The sequence below is a fragment of the Athene cunicularia genome, assembly GCF_003259725.1.
Source record: "Athene cunicularia isolate RWA chromosome 2 unlocalized genomic scaffold, athCun1 chr2_part1, whole genome shotgun sequence".
NCBI lineage: Eukaryota > Metazoa > Chordata > Aves > Strigiformes > Strigidae > Athene > Athene cunicularia.
In genome coordinates this window covers 14,287,109-14,305,626 of record NW_020799095.1, presented here as the reverse complement: position 1 = coordinate 14,305,626, position 18,518 = coordinate 14,287,109, and the positions used below count along the sequence as shown (strand labels likewise).

At 34.9% G+C, this 18,518-nt stretch overlaps 1 protein-coding gene across 4 annotated transcripts in view; it reads right to left on the bottom strand.

The window, feature by feature from the left end:
• TBC1D5 (TBC1 domain family member 5) overlaps positions 1-18,518 on the bottom strand; it is a 325,748-nt gene that overhangs the window by 173,882 nt on the left and 133,348 nt on the right. For all 4 annotated transcript variants that reach the window (XM_026842526.1, XM_026842528.1, XM_026842527.1 and 1 more), the window contains one exon: positions 17,322-17,457. In XM_026842526.1, the coding sequence (XP_026698327.1) occupies positions 17,322-17,421 (100 nt within the window). In that variant the 5' untranslated portion in view covers positions 17,422-17,457. The remainder of the gene's footprint in view (positions 1-17,321; positions 17,458-18,518) is intronic.

The window sequence follows — 18,518 nt, the reverse complement described above, 5'->3', positions numbered from 1 at the left end:
ATGAATGTCCACAGATACATCAGAATATAAAAATATATCAAATTGACAGCCAGAACGACAAAACACCTCTATTTACTGCAGTGCAAGGTAGTTAGTTGAACAATGTCCCCTCTGTTGTAGATAATGACAAAGAACTTCCCACAAAACATTTCTGTGAAGAAGTATGGAATCCATCACAGGACAGATTTCTGTTCTCCACCCTTGTCCTCCTATGAGGAGGATGAGTAGTGTCAATCCCTGGTAGCACTTCAGAACGGAACTAAGGATGAAAGTATGAAGCACTTGGAGATGTAAGAAACAGGAGACTTCAAAAACATCAATTAGACAAGGATGACTAGGTTTTTCTTGTACACAATTATATTGAATTTTCCAAAAGGTTGATGATTTAGTTTATGCAATAAATAATAGGAAAAATGTTAAGAAGTAGTCAATTGTTCTAGACAGCTACTCCAGTTCTCTGAGACAGAAGATATTCACTATCTTTTAGCCAAAAAGAAGACAGTCTGGATGCAAGACAAAAATGTCATCCAGCATCAGAGAGCATCAGCTTTTAGAATTTGTATTTTTTGATCAAGTACCACCTAAGGAAAATGTGAAAAGGCATTTTGCATATGTAATTCATATTAAAACACAAAAATAACCACCTGGAGAGCAAAAGAGCAGTCCTGAGGGACTACAGATTCTAAAGTATTTTCACTTTTTCTTCAGATACCCCCTTTCAAATTCAGGATATGGCCATGATTTGCCATGCTGTATGACAGGTATGGTATGTCTCTGTCCAACTGCAGAGGAGATAAAGCTCTGATCTGGAAGCTTTGACTCTTTCCTACTAGAGCTCTGCATTCTCAGTAGGCTTGACACTGTTCCCTCCAACACTGCATCCAGATGGCACAGATCTCAAGTGATGTGAAAGGAACAGGTCTGCACAAGGTCATTTAGGCATATCTATAGTGTGGTATTAAAAGACTCTGAGGTACAGGTGCAGTATTTACACACATACTGTGGGAGTAAAATTCAAGACAATAGCTGTCTTACTTGAGCACAGGCATTATTTGAAAAGTACTATATGCTGTGACTGCAGGTTGTAAGACAGAGTGAGAAAAGAATATATACGTCTGAACAAGTTTTCTGTTTCCTCTCATTGGAATGACAGTGAATAAAGAAGACGACAATTACAGCATGTGAATACTAGTGTAATTACTGAATAGTTCCCCACATAATTATGCAAAACAGATCAATCCATAAGTTAATGTAGCCATTTTCTTTCTGAAACAGAATTTTCATGCCATCCATCAGTCACCCCAAAACACAAACCTTAAATGACTTAAGTACACAGAATTTACTCATTTGGTCTGTAATATAAGCAATGCATGTGAGTAGAAAAAAAGGTTTAATGAAACAAAATAATGTACTCCACTAGGGAAAACACATTTTGCCCAAAGAAAAAAGTAATGTAAATAAGTGGAGACTTGACTATTTGATAAACATAGCCCCAAAGGTTATATGTTTACCGAAAGAATATAAATATTGTACGTGATGTAGATTTTTTTTTATTTTACTAGAAACATTAATTGCTTTCTAAATACAATAATATTCTTTCCTTTCAAACTGTGAGGTCTCATTTCTTTTACTGCAACACATAACCAATTACCTAACAAAAATGTTTACATTAATCACAATGACTCTATATTTTAGGTTTTATACCACCAATTTTATTTTTGCTTAGAACTGAACTCCCTTGGGCATTCTTTCGTGCCAACTGTTAATTTCTACTAGTGATAAAGTTGCCTTAAGCTTCTTTTAACATCTACTGGACATGACCTCATAAAATTTAATGCCATTCATTAACCCCAAGCACTTAACTTTACACAGTAATGTCAGGCATCTGACTTTTCAGTGCATGAGAAATCCAAGCGGGAACCGTTTGAGAGATATAAATTACAGATCACTTCAGTAGTAGAACGAATGGCAATGAACAATATTAAAGGGTGAATCAAGACTTGAGCAAAAGTAGGGTTCTTGCAATGCCTTCTATCTAGAATTGTATAAACAAGGAGGAGGCTGCAACGTGTTCATTTTGGCTTGTGAGGGGACTGAAATTCAGAGCTGGGGCTGAATGACAGGTTTTTAACTCTATAAAGCAGATATGATGTGCAGTCATGGTTTTTTTGGGTGTCCAGTAGCCTTCAGGCATTTTGGAGGAGCACAGGTGCTCGGAACACCTTATGTTCTGCAAAGGTCACGCACTAGCAAGAGTGGGGCAAGCCAGAAGACGCAGTTTCTTCAAAGTGCTCCTCCCTTTCTTCCCGCAAGAGCCTTGCCTAGTTTTAGCTTTAGAGTGTGGTGGTTGCTCTGATTTTGGTTATGTACCAAAAAAGCTTTCGGAGGGACAGCACTGTTTTTATTTTCCCTGAGATGCACAGATGGGTGATGTCTGCTTAACTCATTTAACCATATTTCCCAGTGGCTTCACACATGTTGGAGAAAATGTGGAAAATTCTAGAGGTGAATGAAAAAAACACTTAGCGACAATTTTCTGGCTTCTCTTGGGCCATTCAAAGACATTCCTTGTGGGGACTGGAAACTGAGTGACAGCCTGTCAAGGCCCTGACTGTAAAAAGGGCACTTTGTTAGGAATTTAAGAAAAAAAAAAAAAAAAAAGTGGTGTATTTTCTATTTCTGTTGGCTCAAGAGATATCTAGGCATCCTCTGTGAAAAAGGACAGTGCTATGCAGCTAGAAACATGGTCCGTCAGAGTTCCTGATAACAATCTGCTTATTCAGCTCTGTTACGCAAAATCCCCTCCCCTAGTCTATATACAGGGCTTGCTTTTTCTTGGTGTCACAGGCTGTTACATTCCGGGGTAAGCAGTTGATGCTGTTGGAGCAGGGATCAGCTTAACATTTCTATACAAATTACACAAGGTAGCTATAAATTGCTTCATGAGAACCCACGTGAGATTTGATGCTGATGTCTCTAAGTGCTACAAGTTTATTTATTTATTTTTAAGCAGCAGAGAGAGACGGCTTTCAGAACTAAGCAGTAGCTCCTGAATTTACTGATCTTAACTAGAAAATATATTCTCTGCTATCCTATAAATCTAAACAGATAGAAGTCATTTTGCTTGAGCTTTATTTCCACAGAAAGGTAACTCTAAGCAAAAGGCAGGTATTACAGAATTGAGGTTTTCACACATGAACAACTGTGATCTCTAATACCAGCCCATCTCCAATTTCTCAGAATGACTATTTTAGCTATAAACCACACTTAACTAAAATCTAGAGTCAATACACCCTTCATACTATTGAAAATGATTTTGCGTCTTGCCTGCCACTGGTCTAAGATCACTTTAGCATAATTACAGTGTGATGCAACATCAGCAAGTGTGCATCAGTTGGAAAAGTTTTTATTGCCTAATAGCAGGGAATGGTAATAAAGCAGATGTACACCAGGCCACATGACAATGGCAACCAATTGGTCTGTACTTGGTAAAGCAAAGTATTAATGTTTTATAAACACAAAGTATGATAGATACTTTTCTAACAATATGGATGTAAATCTCTGCACAGCATAAACACTTGTGCTGATCAAAATAAAGATACTGCTGTGATAGGTACTTTGAAGTTGTAGATAAGAGCTCAAGCTGTAAGATGCCAACAAAAATGGAAGTTTATAAAGAATCACTGCCAGACTCTTAAATGTAGTAGCACTTGTGGGACTTTCTGTAATATAAATAGTAATTACCTTCAATGCAGAATGTATTTGCAAAAATAAATATACCGGTGCATATACCAAAACTGAAAACTCAGTTTTGTACTTGAGAAGGAAACTTTAGAATCTGTAAATTCCAAGTAAAACAAACCCCATAAGAATCTTTTGCTTATCAACCACCTAATATGCAGTGCCCAAGTATGTATACATGTGCATGCACATACACTACTGCTCCAATACACATACGCAAACTCTACAATCTTAGTGTAAGGGCATCTACCCTGTAGACAATTCAATCAATCTCTCAAGTGACACTCCCACGTGCCTGCACACACAAAAGCAGATGTGGCATTAAGATTTACAAAGTTATTGAAACTTTTAACAAGTAAAACGCATCTTTACTTAGCTACACCAGAATGAGGAATAAAGGGGTTTACATATGTTCCAATTCTAAACCTATCAATCAAACCCATGTTATTCCTTTGGGAGCTTATTTACATGCATATTTATCAGCCTCACATGCTAATTCCCTGCTGTTTTATGCCTGCGAGGCATGTTTATGAGTCATAATTGTTGATCTCATTTGATGTATTTCACTGAAGTAAGACATTATTCAGTTATGTGGCCTAATGTCAATGAATTACGATGACCTGATCTTCGAAATGCAACTTGCTCTTTAATTTTTATTAGAGCATAACTTATTCGGAAGAAGAAATACACTAAAATGGAAGATTACATGCTTTTGTAGTCATTTTACTTAAACATCTTATTTTTGAAACACTCCTCCCTACCTCTAGGCAAAGTTTTAAAAGTGCAATTAGTAAACATCAAATAAAAAGAATTTTTGCCTGAAATTAGTACATATTTCTCGGAGTGGGGCCTTTTATAGGTGTTTTTGTTTTAACCAGCCACAGACAGGCCTTTGGAGCACAGACATATGGTTTGTAAAAAGAAAAAAACAGATCCAGTCCAAAGCCTTCAAATTGTGCTTTGCTTTAACTTCATCAAAATTGAAACCAGATACAGACTTAGGAGCAACTGGTAAATGAAAACTACTGAAGTAAAGTCTCAAAACTGACTCATCACCTTAAGTGCAACACGGTGTCAATTTATAAGCAGAAAATCACTTGATGGTCAAAGTAAAGACCTAAATGGGGGAATAATTCCAACTTCACTGCGGTAGCTTGTGCTGAGCCATCAATGGCTATCTAGGTGGCAAGCCAGAAGGGGCACTGGCAGGCAGTTGAACATGGGACTTGCATAATTCTGCTCCTTTCACAAAAAACCATGCTGGTCTTCTAATGCCTCAAATAATCTTTAAAGTTTAAATTACCTTAAAAAAAACCCTGATTAGTAACATTTCTCGATAATCATGCCTTTCTTCCTAATGTGTTTATAGCACGAAGGAATCATAAAGTAACTTATTTTTATTCTCTTGCTGAAAAGACTTGATATTATTATAGTAAGCACCAACGCTGTAGGATCCATGGTGTAAGTTGCTCCTTTTGCTAGGCTAACAGATTATCACTGTACACGTAATTCGATACATGATTTTCAGACATCACCATTTCCTATCTCAAGACTCAGGATTGTTTCAATGCAGTTATTATAATTTTGTTATATGCATAAAAAGTAACCATCAATTGACAACTGATTTCAACTTCACAAAAATCAGAAACATTTGACTTCTGTATTTGAGTTATGACACTGTCAGAGTTAATACAATGTTCTACTTAAATTCACCTATATGTATTAATAAAAAAGCCCAAACCACTTAGGTATTTTCAAAAATTTCGAAGTTGCTGCTCTGAGCTACGGCTTTAGCAGGGAACAGAGTTATATGTAGAAAAATAAAACTGTCTTTAGCCAAGTAATGCAAATGCCAGATACCAAATGCAGGCTCATTTTTCCATAGGAATCTCAAATTGAATCTGACAGATATGAGTAAGTGTCTTTGAAATCGCAGAAAACCTGCAAGTATCTTCCTAAATTTGTAATATCTAGATGACTTGTAGTATCATAAATATCATATTAATTCCAAGATGAAAAATCTGTAGCAGATTTTTCATGTCCAGAATTAAATCTGTGGTTTTCATTTATAGCTGCTTTTTTTAAAAAAAAATATTGTTTTCTTGCAAAAATTAAATATATGAGAAAGAGCCAAAGACCATTTAATACAGGCTTAGTATGCTCTTTAATTTTAAAGAGTACCAAGGAGCATTTAACACAGGGTTTACATGGTATTTTTCCAAATAATAAGTTTGCTTCTGATAGAAGCATCCTACAAAACAGTTTCTTAAAATAATAATAAAAAAGATAAAATCTTCACTTAAACAAGTAGTTATTCTAATAGCACCGTTACAACAGTGTAACTTTAGTTCACAGAAATGCCACAACTAAGACTGTCATGTGTTCATCATAAAGATAAATTTATAAAATACATTAAATTTAACCCTGCAGAAAAATGTCATTTTTAATTCTAGAACTTTTAAAACAGACGTTTTCACTGCTTATAGTCACAAGAATACCAAACCACAGTCTTCCACAGTATAATCTCTGATTTACATTCCTTCTTTCTTTCAAATTCAAATAAGCAAAACACACAAATTTATCTGTCAATGCATTTATTTTTTTTTTTTCAAGAGTAGCAACAATTAATACTATACTTCTTCTGGAAAAAAATCTCAATCTTAGTGTAGCAAATAATGTTGTGGCCACCTAGCTGTGATTATTCAGAACGGAGCTTTGTACACTTTTGCAAATGTGTATTTTCTTTTGTACTTCAGTAAACAATGAACCAATATTGGATCACAGAAGTTTGGAGGTGGCCCTGTGGCTCAATATGCTTCTCTCTTCCATTAAGATAACATCTGTTCTGGCCACCAGTCAGCAAATCAAATTTGATGAGAATTCATCTGAGTGCAAAGTAGAAATGTCCACTAATGGACAGATTTATGTTCTGTTGCTCCACCCTTTAAATATTTCAAATTAAAAGTAAACAAAACCAGCAATAGTATCTTCAAATATTACAATGTATAGAAAACATATCCCACTGTAATGAAACTCAAATATTTTCACATCATTGAAAGAATACTGACACTCATATTACATGAGAACTCTATCCCATCAATTGCACTTTGTACTGAAACACTCTACAGTTCATTTTTCCTAAGGTTAAATCATTGATTCCATTACAAATCCAATTTCTCAGAAGAAAAGAATTATCACCACCATAAAAGCTTTATCTGGATGAAGTTTGTGCCTTTTAACTTCTAGGAAGATCAAGAATAGTAATTTGTAAGGGGATATCAAATTTTTAGTGGATAAATTTGTCATACAGGGCTACTGCTAATATTTTGGTTACATGGTCCCCAGTTGCACTAAACTGAATAGGATTTTTTAAAATATTTGAGTGTGGTCTTCCTACCCCAGAGTTTATGTGTTGCTTATCACTCTAGTATCCAAGCAGAAGCATTTAACTGCCAGCTGTTTGGACAGAATTAATATATTTAATAGAGGCAAATTAGAGCATTAGAGGTTTCTTTTTTTTTTATTGGCCATTATAGTTTACTTATATTAAATCTGATTTTTAACCTTCCCACCTACTTTCCATGAAATATCAGAGAGATATTCCATTTACCTCAACAGTAGCTGCAGGGTAAATATGAAGGAACCACCGTATTCACTGATTTGCAGGTACACTGAGCTATACATCAAGCCAGCTAGTGCCCCCAGTACCTAATAACATAATGAACACTAAAAGTAGTATGTATTGCTTGATTTAAAAAAAATCTTTTAATAAGTTTGAGTGTTTCCCCTCTTCTTAAGACAGGAGCTGGCAATGCTGAAATACAGAACAATGAAGTAAACAAGTACAAACAAATCAACTTTGATAACTATTTCATTAAGTTGGAGTAGTATTCCTTAAATTTGTGGCCAAATCATGTTTTAATAGTAACAGCAACATACATCTGTATTGGGCCACCACTTAACAAAGTTTAGGGTATAGTTTAACATATTCAAAACATTTTAAATTTATTTGATTACTCATAATACCGAAAAGGTGACAGTGATGTCTCTTCTAAAATATTTTTCATTTCGATTACCAAAACTACTTTTAGTTGACATTTCTAAACTGACAAGTGCTTATTTATTTTAAGTTTGTATATAAAACATGAAAATGTTATGTGTGTATTCTGTGTTACTCTTTTTAGTGAATTAACTATCTGCCTCACAAAAAGTGGCTGAATGAAAGCTAGAACTGAAGGACAGCACTGTCACTGTGGCGGTATTCTGGACCTTGAATGATCTGGGTCCAATGCCTGGCCCTGCAATATACTTCTTGTATGAACTAGGCATATCATTTCACCTGCGTCAAATTTCTGTTTGTATGAGAACATAATAGTCATGTGTTCTTCCTATGGCAGTTATGAGAATTAATTTCACAGCTTCTTCGGTATACGACCCCTTCTAATAGGATGAGGTAAGCACACAGATGCAAAACAAACGTCACAAGTCCCAGGTTCCCTTTTTAAACACATCGAGCCATGGAGCACAAACTGCATCACAAGCTTGTGTGATTGTCACAAACAGTGAAAATAAATCTGATTTGCTACATCCTTTTGTGTCATTTGTACTGTAGTTGAAACATTATAGTCACGTGATTACTGATGCAGTGATCCAAACATCTGACATGATCAAAACAGGGATACTTATGAATAACTAATAGATTTTCTAGACCTGATAAGAAGTGTTCAGTCTTGCCATAGTGTGTGTATATATGTTCATCCATATAAATCTCAAGCTTAAAATATTTAGAAACAAAACCCAGCAATAGTTCACTTATACAAAACAAGATTTAAATATATGCTCACATATGTGCATTTGAAACATGATGTTCCTTATCCACTATTGTTTAGACCTGGGTTAGTTTGATATTTTGTTGACTGTGGAGCAAGACAGACAAAAGCAGAAAGGCTATTCACATTTTGTTTGGAGAAAAAGGTGTTCTCCCATTATCCTGTATATTTAGCCTTTTTTGAATTATTGTGTACCTTATGAGTAAAATGAAGACCAGGACTTTTAAGTCAGTTATATGCACTCTGCCTCTACATGGCTAAATCTTGACAACAAATGCTTAAAATCTGAACACAGCCAAAATCAAGGAACTCCAAGTAACTAACCACAATCCAGTACCTTGGTCTAAATTACTGCTTCCCTTAGACAATAAGGGCACTCAGGCTTGTTACCTTTACAGTCAATTGGAATCTAGCCATTAATTTTAATAGGCTCAGGATCAGGTCCCTGACTCTTTAAGAAACATCTTTCACAGTCATGTTGCTATAAATAATTAAAGATGATTAGTAATAATAAGATACCTTAACCAAAAAGGTAAACAGTGGAGACATTTATTATCAAAGTAAGAAAAGAAAATTAAAATAACTTGCAACACTTTTGTATGTGCAATTCATCAGGAAACGTTGTAAAAGAACAAAAACAAATGTTGGCTCATTCCAGAGGTTCTTTGTCATCATTAATGTATTCAGGTTTTCACAGCTGAATTGCTGTACTTTGAAAAGATTTTCATGAAAGGAAACTCAAATTCATTGTTTAAACAAAGCTGTCAGGTTACCAAGATTCATATTTGCTTGTATGTCCAGAAAATGTTTTCTCCTTTTTAAAAAACCCTCTAGGTTAGAAGTATTATTATTCCTTTGCTCTCGATTTGTAAACAACAGTAAATAAGCTTTTGTTAAGCAGCACGTATTTATTTATTTATTTGTTATTGCGAAGCTGAAGCCGACAGTTAGAAATATCTGTTCCAAAGTGGAGGTGAAACTACCTGGTATGGATATTTTACTTCATTACTAGTTCTGTTCCTCAAATTGATACAAATGGCCTCCTTCTGTTTCTGTCTGTCTGCTTGCCTGATCAGTGGAGCTAATTGTCAGAGCTGGGGAGATCTCCTCCACCTAAACAGAAGATACGCAGTTTGTAACCTGCTTAATTTGCCTTATGTCCTGGATGGCCCTCAGTATGTTGTTCATTAAAGTATCAGCTGTTTCGGTTGCAGCAGTGGCAACCTAAGCATAGGCCTATTTTTCTTTGTTAAAAGGCCAGATTGTCAATAAATTATACACATCGTACCAGATAATTTCTTAACACTTAAAATAAGTATGATGGCACTTCATACCTCTCCCCTTTCACACCTCTTAAATTTTGCATGTCCAAAGAGGACAAGGACAGGGGTACCAAGGAGGCTAAAGAATAAGGCTTATTAGTCAATCAGAAGCCTAAAATTGAAGCTTTGCAGTATCACTTGGCACTTAAGTGAAAGTAAGTGTAAGCCTTCCCTTTCTAAAATAAGGAATTCCACTTCTTTATAAATGTCCACATATATGAAAGACAGGAAAGATCCCATCTGTGCTGACATATTTCTGTTATATAGAGCAATCATTTTCTAATACAATCAAATCTGTGGCAGTTAAACTCTTTCAAAATGTTTTAACATTCATTTAATCTCAGATACAGAGGTCTGTAACATCAGCTAGCTGCACACAATTCACAGACTGCTTTGTAAATTACAATCTTCTGTACATCAGGACAGAAGTGAACTCAAAACATTTAATTATTATCCTGTACCAATCGTGCTGGCCTCAGCTAGAATTCTGATTTACTAGTCTTTTATTATACATACACGAGTACAATCAAACTTGTACAGTTCAACTTTTTTAAATTAAGAGAACCTGTCTTTTCCATATGTAGGAGATATAGCCATTTAACATAATTTGATCATTGCCTGGAAACACTTAATATGTGAGGTGTTTACTGGTAGTAACTTTCATATTATATTTCTGTATCAAGTCTGAGTAAAATATTCAAAGAATTGTTCCATTCTCATTGTTAGCTTCTGTAAAACTTCTAATAATGAGCTACTTTCAACATACTCTTAATTACATTTTACAGAGGTCACATTAAAAAAGATTATTCTGTTTTAATTTTGTTGTTCAGTAGGTTACTATACTTAAAATGGAAATTTTTGCTTGGTATTTGAAGCTCCTCTAAGCATGTGAAATTTAGTAAACAAAATCTTTCTTTTTCATTCAACATGCATAATTTCCTTTTATACTGCACGTATTGTACTACAGGTATACCAGGAAGTGAGATGAGAGCCAACTAGTTGAGCTTTAAACTGGATTTGGAAAAAGCCAGGAAAAGAAAAAGAAATGCTGAAATCAGATTTTCCCAAAGTAGAGTCACAAGGACTTATTAGAAGAATGACATGAGGCTGACAAGTGATTTATGTCAGTATTCAGGCAGGACTCTATCTGGAAATAACTGGAAACTCCCAGCTGAGATGACTGAACCAAGGTAGTGTGCCAGTGTCATTAGTGAGAATGGTCTTATTTTCATACACCAATTTAGAGTAAAACTTTCAAAATTAATATCTTAGATTTATTTTAGATCAACAGACATTGCTGTCCAAACGGTCTTCTCTAATACCTGCTTTACCAACCACTGAAGTCAATTTCCCTAAATGATGTTTGTGCCAGTTACCCATGCCACATTATAACCTCCAAACTGGAATTAATGTAATGTGCAACTCACATGAAAGCACACACAAAAAATTAAACTAAAAATGGAGCTACCAATTCTAAGAGGAAAATCCAGTTCTGTAAGCAGGTAAGCCACAAGACTGTGTCAGCTACTCACATTAACTCCCACAGCTGAAGTAATTTAAAATACTCCTGCAGTTCCTAAAATACAAATTTGCAGTAAGGCACTGAAACCAAAGGGCCCACAACTGGCAAATTTCTATGGGCATGTCAACACCTGTAAAAATACAGCTTTTAAAGGAAAAAATATAGTGTGTGTTGACAAATTTCAACTAACTTTATATTAAAAAAAATATTTTTAAACATGCATGGCTCCTGCATTAACTGATTTCTTAATAACAATGTATTTCTAATACAGAAAAGAGAAAATGAAGTCCTGTAGGGAAGGAGCTAGTGACAGGCTGAGTTAGCTCAAGACATACTGTGTTGCTCCAACAGCCTTTGTCACTACAATCTTGTTGCTGCTCAATTAGAAGCAACCTAAACAGTAGTTATTATTAATAAATGAATATTAAAATGCTTGTTAGTTAGCATATGGTGTTTGAAGATGTGAAAACCATTCTTGCTTTTATTCATCCAATACAAAGCAAACCAGACTGAAGACAGCTCTTCAGTGCCTTTAATGGAAAAGCCAAGCCCAGGAGGAGAAGCACAAGGGTTTTGAACGAGGACGACTAGTAACAACTGTGATGGTGGGGCACACTGAAGCTTTCTGCCTGAAGGGTGAGACTTGCCAATGAAGGACACGGGGGGTTCTCAGGGCCTGGTGCTGGCCATAGTGTGAAATCCCAAAGATGTTAAGAGTAATCACAACCCTCAAGTATCTTCTGTTCCAATATAATACAAAGAGGTTCTCTGTTGTAATCTTGTCTTTTAAATGAAAACACAAAGTAGCATGCATATTTAAAAGGATTCTTAAAACCATAATGCTCTACTTCATGTACATGTCCCTCCCTGTAGAGAAGATGAAAGAACACACATTACATGACAAACATGACGTCATACAATACACTACCAAAAATATTTGATAAGAAAGTAGTGAGGCTCCAAGAACTCACTATATTTGCATTCTCAGGTGCTTTTACCTAGGAATGTACTTCTCACACAAAGAGGTCTAGACTTCTGTGGCTGCTTCTTTTAAATGTCATCATGGAAATGATCTCTAAAACCAGAGACAGATAAATGCCATACAGGGCAATCTGCATTAGCGTTGTCTCCCTGACTGAAGGGGGTTGTAAGGGCAAAAACACCCAACTTGTAACACTGAATAGCTACTGATTGATTAGGAGATAATACAATTTTCTGACATCAAAAATTCGCTTAACCCCAGAAGGTGAAAGGATGTACCCAAGACCAAAGCAGTTCCGTATGAATGACACTTAAGATTTGGGGAAATTATTTGATAGCGCATGGGTCCTGTTAGGTCCAGAAAAGGTGACATTTACTTTATTAATTCATTCCCCTCATTTTCTAGATGTTTTCTGTATAACACTGATATAAACCAGGTATCTCAAATTTCATGCAAGGTGTAGTTCTACATGGTAATACTTTCCAGTGATCAGAGTTATGAGGTTAATACCAAACCAGGAAAATTCTCCAAAGAAAAGCAATGGAAACACATAGAATATGATCAAAATGGAAATATGAATGTTCTCTTGCTATCTCTCATATTTTTTTCACTGCAACCTCGACAATGAGGATGGATGCAATGGTAAGTATGAGGTGGGCAACTGATCTATCTTCAACTGGATTACTTTTAGTCACACACTCTGGTAGTTATCTTTGTCCTTCCAGCTACATCAGCCTTCTCTGTCCTCACCAACTGTAGCCTTCGAACATTAAATATATCCCCCCCTCCAACTCCAAATCCAAACCACTCATACCCATTAAACATTTCCCCTTTTCTTCTATTAAGAACAAAGAACACATTACATTTTTCTATGTGAAGTATGCTATTAAGTAATAGCTTGTACACTAATTAAAGCAAATGTAATTGTGAGAACACACTGACATTGTTAAAGTAAATTACCCAATTCGTTAATAGTTTCATTTCAAGTGACCTTAATTGTATTAATTGTGATATCGAGCAAATTAAATTGAAGAGTATTAAATGCATTGTTCCAGCCTGTCCTTAGAGGATCAACTTTCTCATTACATCAATGAAATGGGAATACTACCTACTACACTCTTTACAACTTGTGTCAGAATGTGGTGAATGCTGTAACTCAGAGTAAAAATTTACAGCAGGTCAGAAACAGTTAACCTAGTTATTCCATTTTAATGTAATAGAAACCTCAAGCATCTGGAAACAAACAAAATATTTTGTCAGATGCAATGCAGAAAGAGAAGGCAGAATAACAAAGTTTCTGAAATTTCATATATTCAGGATTTATAAAGTCTCTGCTGGAGATTAAAAAAAGTAAGGTTCATCAGTTTCTCTGATAAAGTTCCCTATTTCAGGGGGAATAATTAAAAAAATTGTTAGAATAAAATGAACAATATCATGAAGATTCTTAGAACAGAAAATGTAGCAAGATACCATTAACTTACTATAGTCAAAAGCAAACAACAATGCACACATACATACATGCATGTAAATTAAAATACAACCAGATCTAAAAGATATAATCCAAACTTAAAATTTCTTAAATGAATTAAATCTTCCATTTGAAGTATCAAAATACAAAAGTAAGAATCTCTGCCACAGATTTCTTACCATTAAGAATGATATTAAAAAAGCATATATAAATACATATACTCAATGCACAATCTTCTATCTTGAAAAAAAATCAGACATAAGGAGAATAGCATAGGCCAAATCAACCATCAGAAAAAGACTGAAACACTATCTTATCTATTTTTTTTTTAATATTTTAAAGGGATAGAAAAAAGATCTTGACTGTCAATTAGTTAACAGCCTCTCCTGAATTTTTAAAACTTGCAAACAAGCACATTCTCATGACTCATCATAACTCAAGATTGAAAGTTCCTCAGTTACACAAAATTTGGAGTGCTATGAACGCCCAGATCTTTCTCCAAATGACACTTACCTCATCTGTAATGCTCTACTTTTGTTTTTTTCAGCTAGGTAATTGTCTCCTGCCTAGCATTCGCAACATTAATCCTTGCAGCTGTTCCTAGCGAACCATATCTCATTCTTCTCAGGCCACTTCTCCAAAATCTCAAGAATACTTTGAACTGTATGTGTGCCCTTCATTGTGCTAAGAGCCCTGTCTCAAATAAACCATGTTTTCTCTATATAGCTTCACTGAGATTTTAATAAAAGCACTGAATACTACTAGACTCAATCAACATATTTCTGGAATCCCATCCAATATATCCTTCCTAGCTGACAGTAAGTGAACAAAAAGTAGTCTATGCATGCAGTTTTCCAACCAGCTATGCCTCACAGCAATCCATGTATTTCTGAGATTTCTTTCATTTTATGAAAATGCCTTCTAAGAGTATTTCAAAATTCGAGCTGGACAGAACATCTCCTGCTTCTCCATCAGCTTTTGGTATCAGCAGCACATACTAAAAATACAATACTTCATGTAGATTAATGAATTTGACTAGGTCTATGATTAAATATTTTATTTCAGCATCCTTATCAGTGATGTTTTATTTTTATTACCCCATCTAAGTGAAGACTTCTATCACTTTGCCTTCAAGATAATACTTTAAGTACACAGCACAGCTTCAAAAAAACAATTCAGATGTCCTGATATTCTATAATATTTCATAGAACATCTCCAACTGATGGATCACCTCTCTTCCATATTCCTAGGATATATGATACAGAAGATACAGATTTTCACCAAGTTGATTCTGTATAATGCCTGAAACTTGAGGTCAAGCTGAAAAACTTTGTCTTGAAATACTTCTGTGAAGACAAGGATGGACAGACTGCATGGACAGGAATGACTGTATACTTTGATGTCCAAAGATGTAACACCATCTAAGTCTATGTTTTATTTAAAATGAAATATTAAAACTTCAAAGATTTGTTTGGGATACATAAAGTTTCAAATTAAAATGCAGTATGTGTTTCACAGTAAAAAATCCTATGGAGATGAAATGGATGCTTTATATAAAATATTTACATAGATAGAACATAAAAAATATACCATAGTTGGTAACCTTTATGACTTGGGGAACCATGTATTTACATATCTTTATCTTCGCATGTGCGTATGTGTGTGTTGTGTATATATTTTTAACAGTTGACAGCTGTTTTAGAGCATACAGAGATGCCAAGCTGAATGAGGGTCTTGATTACTTCAAGATTAGCTATCTAAAGTTTCTATTCATTTTAAGTGTTGTTAGTGCGAAGAGTCATTAGTCACTTCCTTGTCTCATAGAACATCAGCATACATTTACATTGTTAATGAACATTTGGGGTAAATGAATTAATGGCACTTTTAAACATCAATTCAATACTAATAACTTTGTATGTCATAGAACTGTTAAGGTTGGGATAAAAATGAGAAACCTTTTCAGTCAAGGTAACTAATCGCTCTGGGCACAATAAAGGGCAAAATTAATTTAAAGTGTTTTTTTTTTTTTTAAACAGGGTAAAAATCTTGTTTTTTCTTGAAACCAAGTTGAGAGAATTACCAGTATTTTTTAAGGAAAATGATCAGAAGAAAATGCTTATCTTTTTCTTGATTGGAGTTGACTAGAAGCAAGCTATATTTCCTCTGGAAAATGGTTAGTATTTTAGGTTATTGCAAAAGATTATTTTCAAGTTTCTAAAAACATGGACAAAAGTGCATTTAGTTTAGCAAACTAAAATGGCTCCATATTGTTAAGATGTCAAATATAATAGAGGAGTGGCACTGACCTAGAAAAGCTATTTCATTTAATTGTCAGGTTTTAAAATACTTCCCCCTAGATGTTCATTCTCATCTTCTAACATTGAAAAAGCTCTATAAACCAATGCAGAAAAAATTTTAAAAAATTAGCTCAAAGGGACAAGGAACTTTTACTAATATATTTTAAAGCAAAACATCAGCTTCTTATAAACTGAAGTAATAAACACAACTAAACAAAACTTCCCATAGCTTTTTTAATAAGCACTAGTAAACAGAAGATTTATAGACAGATACACCCACACAGACTGGTTGATCTGGGTGAGGGACTTAGGAAATGTGACAAAGTTGTTTCAACTCTAATTTAAAATAAATTTTTTATTTTGCCCTCCTGGTACATGTGTTCAATGACTGGAAAATTACAGGTAGTTAAGGTGCCACTGTGCATAACTGAGTACTTGAGGAATGTTTTCATGACAAGGACGAGCTTTCTCGTTAAGCTTATCACTTTCTTCGAACCAACTATACTGTCACTACTAGCAAATAAGTAGAAAAGACAAGCAACACAGACATTCATTGCATTATGCAAGCAGTTTGTTCTCACTGTTCATTAAAGTCTTCCAAATACTGCATTTAATAAATTTACTTTAGGTTACACAGTAATTTCTACCTTTAGAGCCTGTTCATTCTAACTCAACTTCCAGATTTTTTTTCGAAATAAGAATATAGGTGCTGAGTCAAACAACAAAAAAAGGAAAATCAGCCTTTTTATTTGCATAATCTCAGCCAAAATAACATACTGAACTTTACTGCAGAATTAAAAAAGAAACCAGAAGAAATCCCTAAAACTAAGGCAGTCTAAAACCATGCTTGAGAAAGTAACATGAAACCATGCTGCATTTCAATATTCTTATGCTGAAGTCAGTGTTTGGTTTATGATTAAAAAAGGATGACAGCGCATTAAACATTTGGCTAATGTTTCTGTCTGTAATTGAAAGTTGACTTTTCGTGGTTTTCATTAGTGTCAGAGTGTTCTACACATACTCTGTGAAATGTTCTTTAAGTTGCCCTGTTCAACTTCATTGAGAGAATTAAACAAATTATGACAGCTACAGTTATCATGACACACTTATATAATGTTTATAGGTATAAAGTCAAAACCATACAGAGATACAAAACTCACCTTCACCTGGCTTGTGCAAATAACTCTGCAAGGGATCAATGCCTATTTCTTGTTCCTCTGTTTGCAAAGGGTGACTGGTTTCAGACACAGAATGATACATACTGGCAATAGTAAATTCCAGCTAAAGGGTATTTATCTGGAGAAAAAAAAAAACAAACAGAGAAACAAACACTTCAGTGTTCCTTCAGCTATTTTTTCAATCTCACAAGTCAATATTAAAAATGCTTAAAACGTTTCCTGATTTTCCAAGCATAACATCACCATTAGATGTCTAATAGCAGAACATCAGTGTTTCCATTCAAATTTTTTATTATTTGGAATCCAAAAGAATTGTAGTACCTCCAACTATCATACTGCAAGTAAAAGTCCAAGTGTGGTTTCAACAGACTGTAAAGTGGGGCAGAAACCTCTTTCCTTCCTTTTTCTAACTTACTCAACTCATCTTCAGGTTTGATTCCAGGGAGAACTGATGCTAGTCCTTAGGGATGATGAAGGTTATAGAACAAAGCTGAGGTGACTCATCATCACTCTACGGGACTCAGGATCTCTTATCCTAGAAAAACTTCCTTTTAACCACTACTTTTTCAGAAATCATAGATGAAGTATAAGACAGCAGAGAGAGAGAGAGATGAGAACACATGCAAAAAGAGAGAATGAGATAATATTGACTGGTATGACAGCTGAAGATCAAGATTTATATTAGCTTTCTAGAAAGATGATGTTAAAGAGACATTTGAAGAAACACTATCATCTGGCTAGTAGGTATTCACAAAGAAGCTCTTCCAAAAATGCAGGGCAAAAGGGGAAAAAGCACAAAGTTGAAAACCCAGGAAGTGGGTGATGCAGGTTCATCATTGCAGGCTGTTGAGTAGCATTCAAATCACTACCATATAAGTGAACAAGAACTATGTTAGAAATCAATGTGAGGAGTGTTGGAAGTAATATTTGTTGCAACGAATAAGAGGATGCCAATAAAGGGGTGAAAAGCAGATGGTCAGAGGAGTAAGAAGGAAAAATGACCTTTCCTGTGCATTAACAGTGCAAGAGTACATTTGTTAAGACTGCATGTTTGTCACTGTACAGCAAATTATTAACAGCCTGAAAGAGATGTAGCTTAACTTGCAACACAAAAGAACTATGCCAGACAAATAGGTTTGATTTGCCCAAGCAAACTAAGTAGCTACCTATGACTGCCAT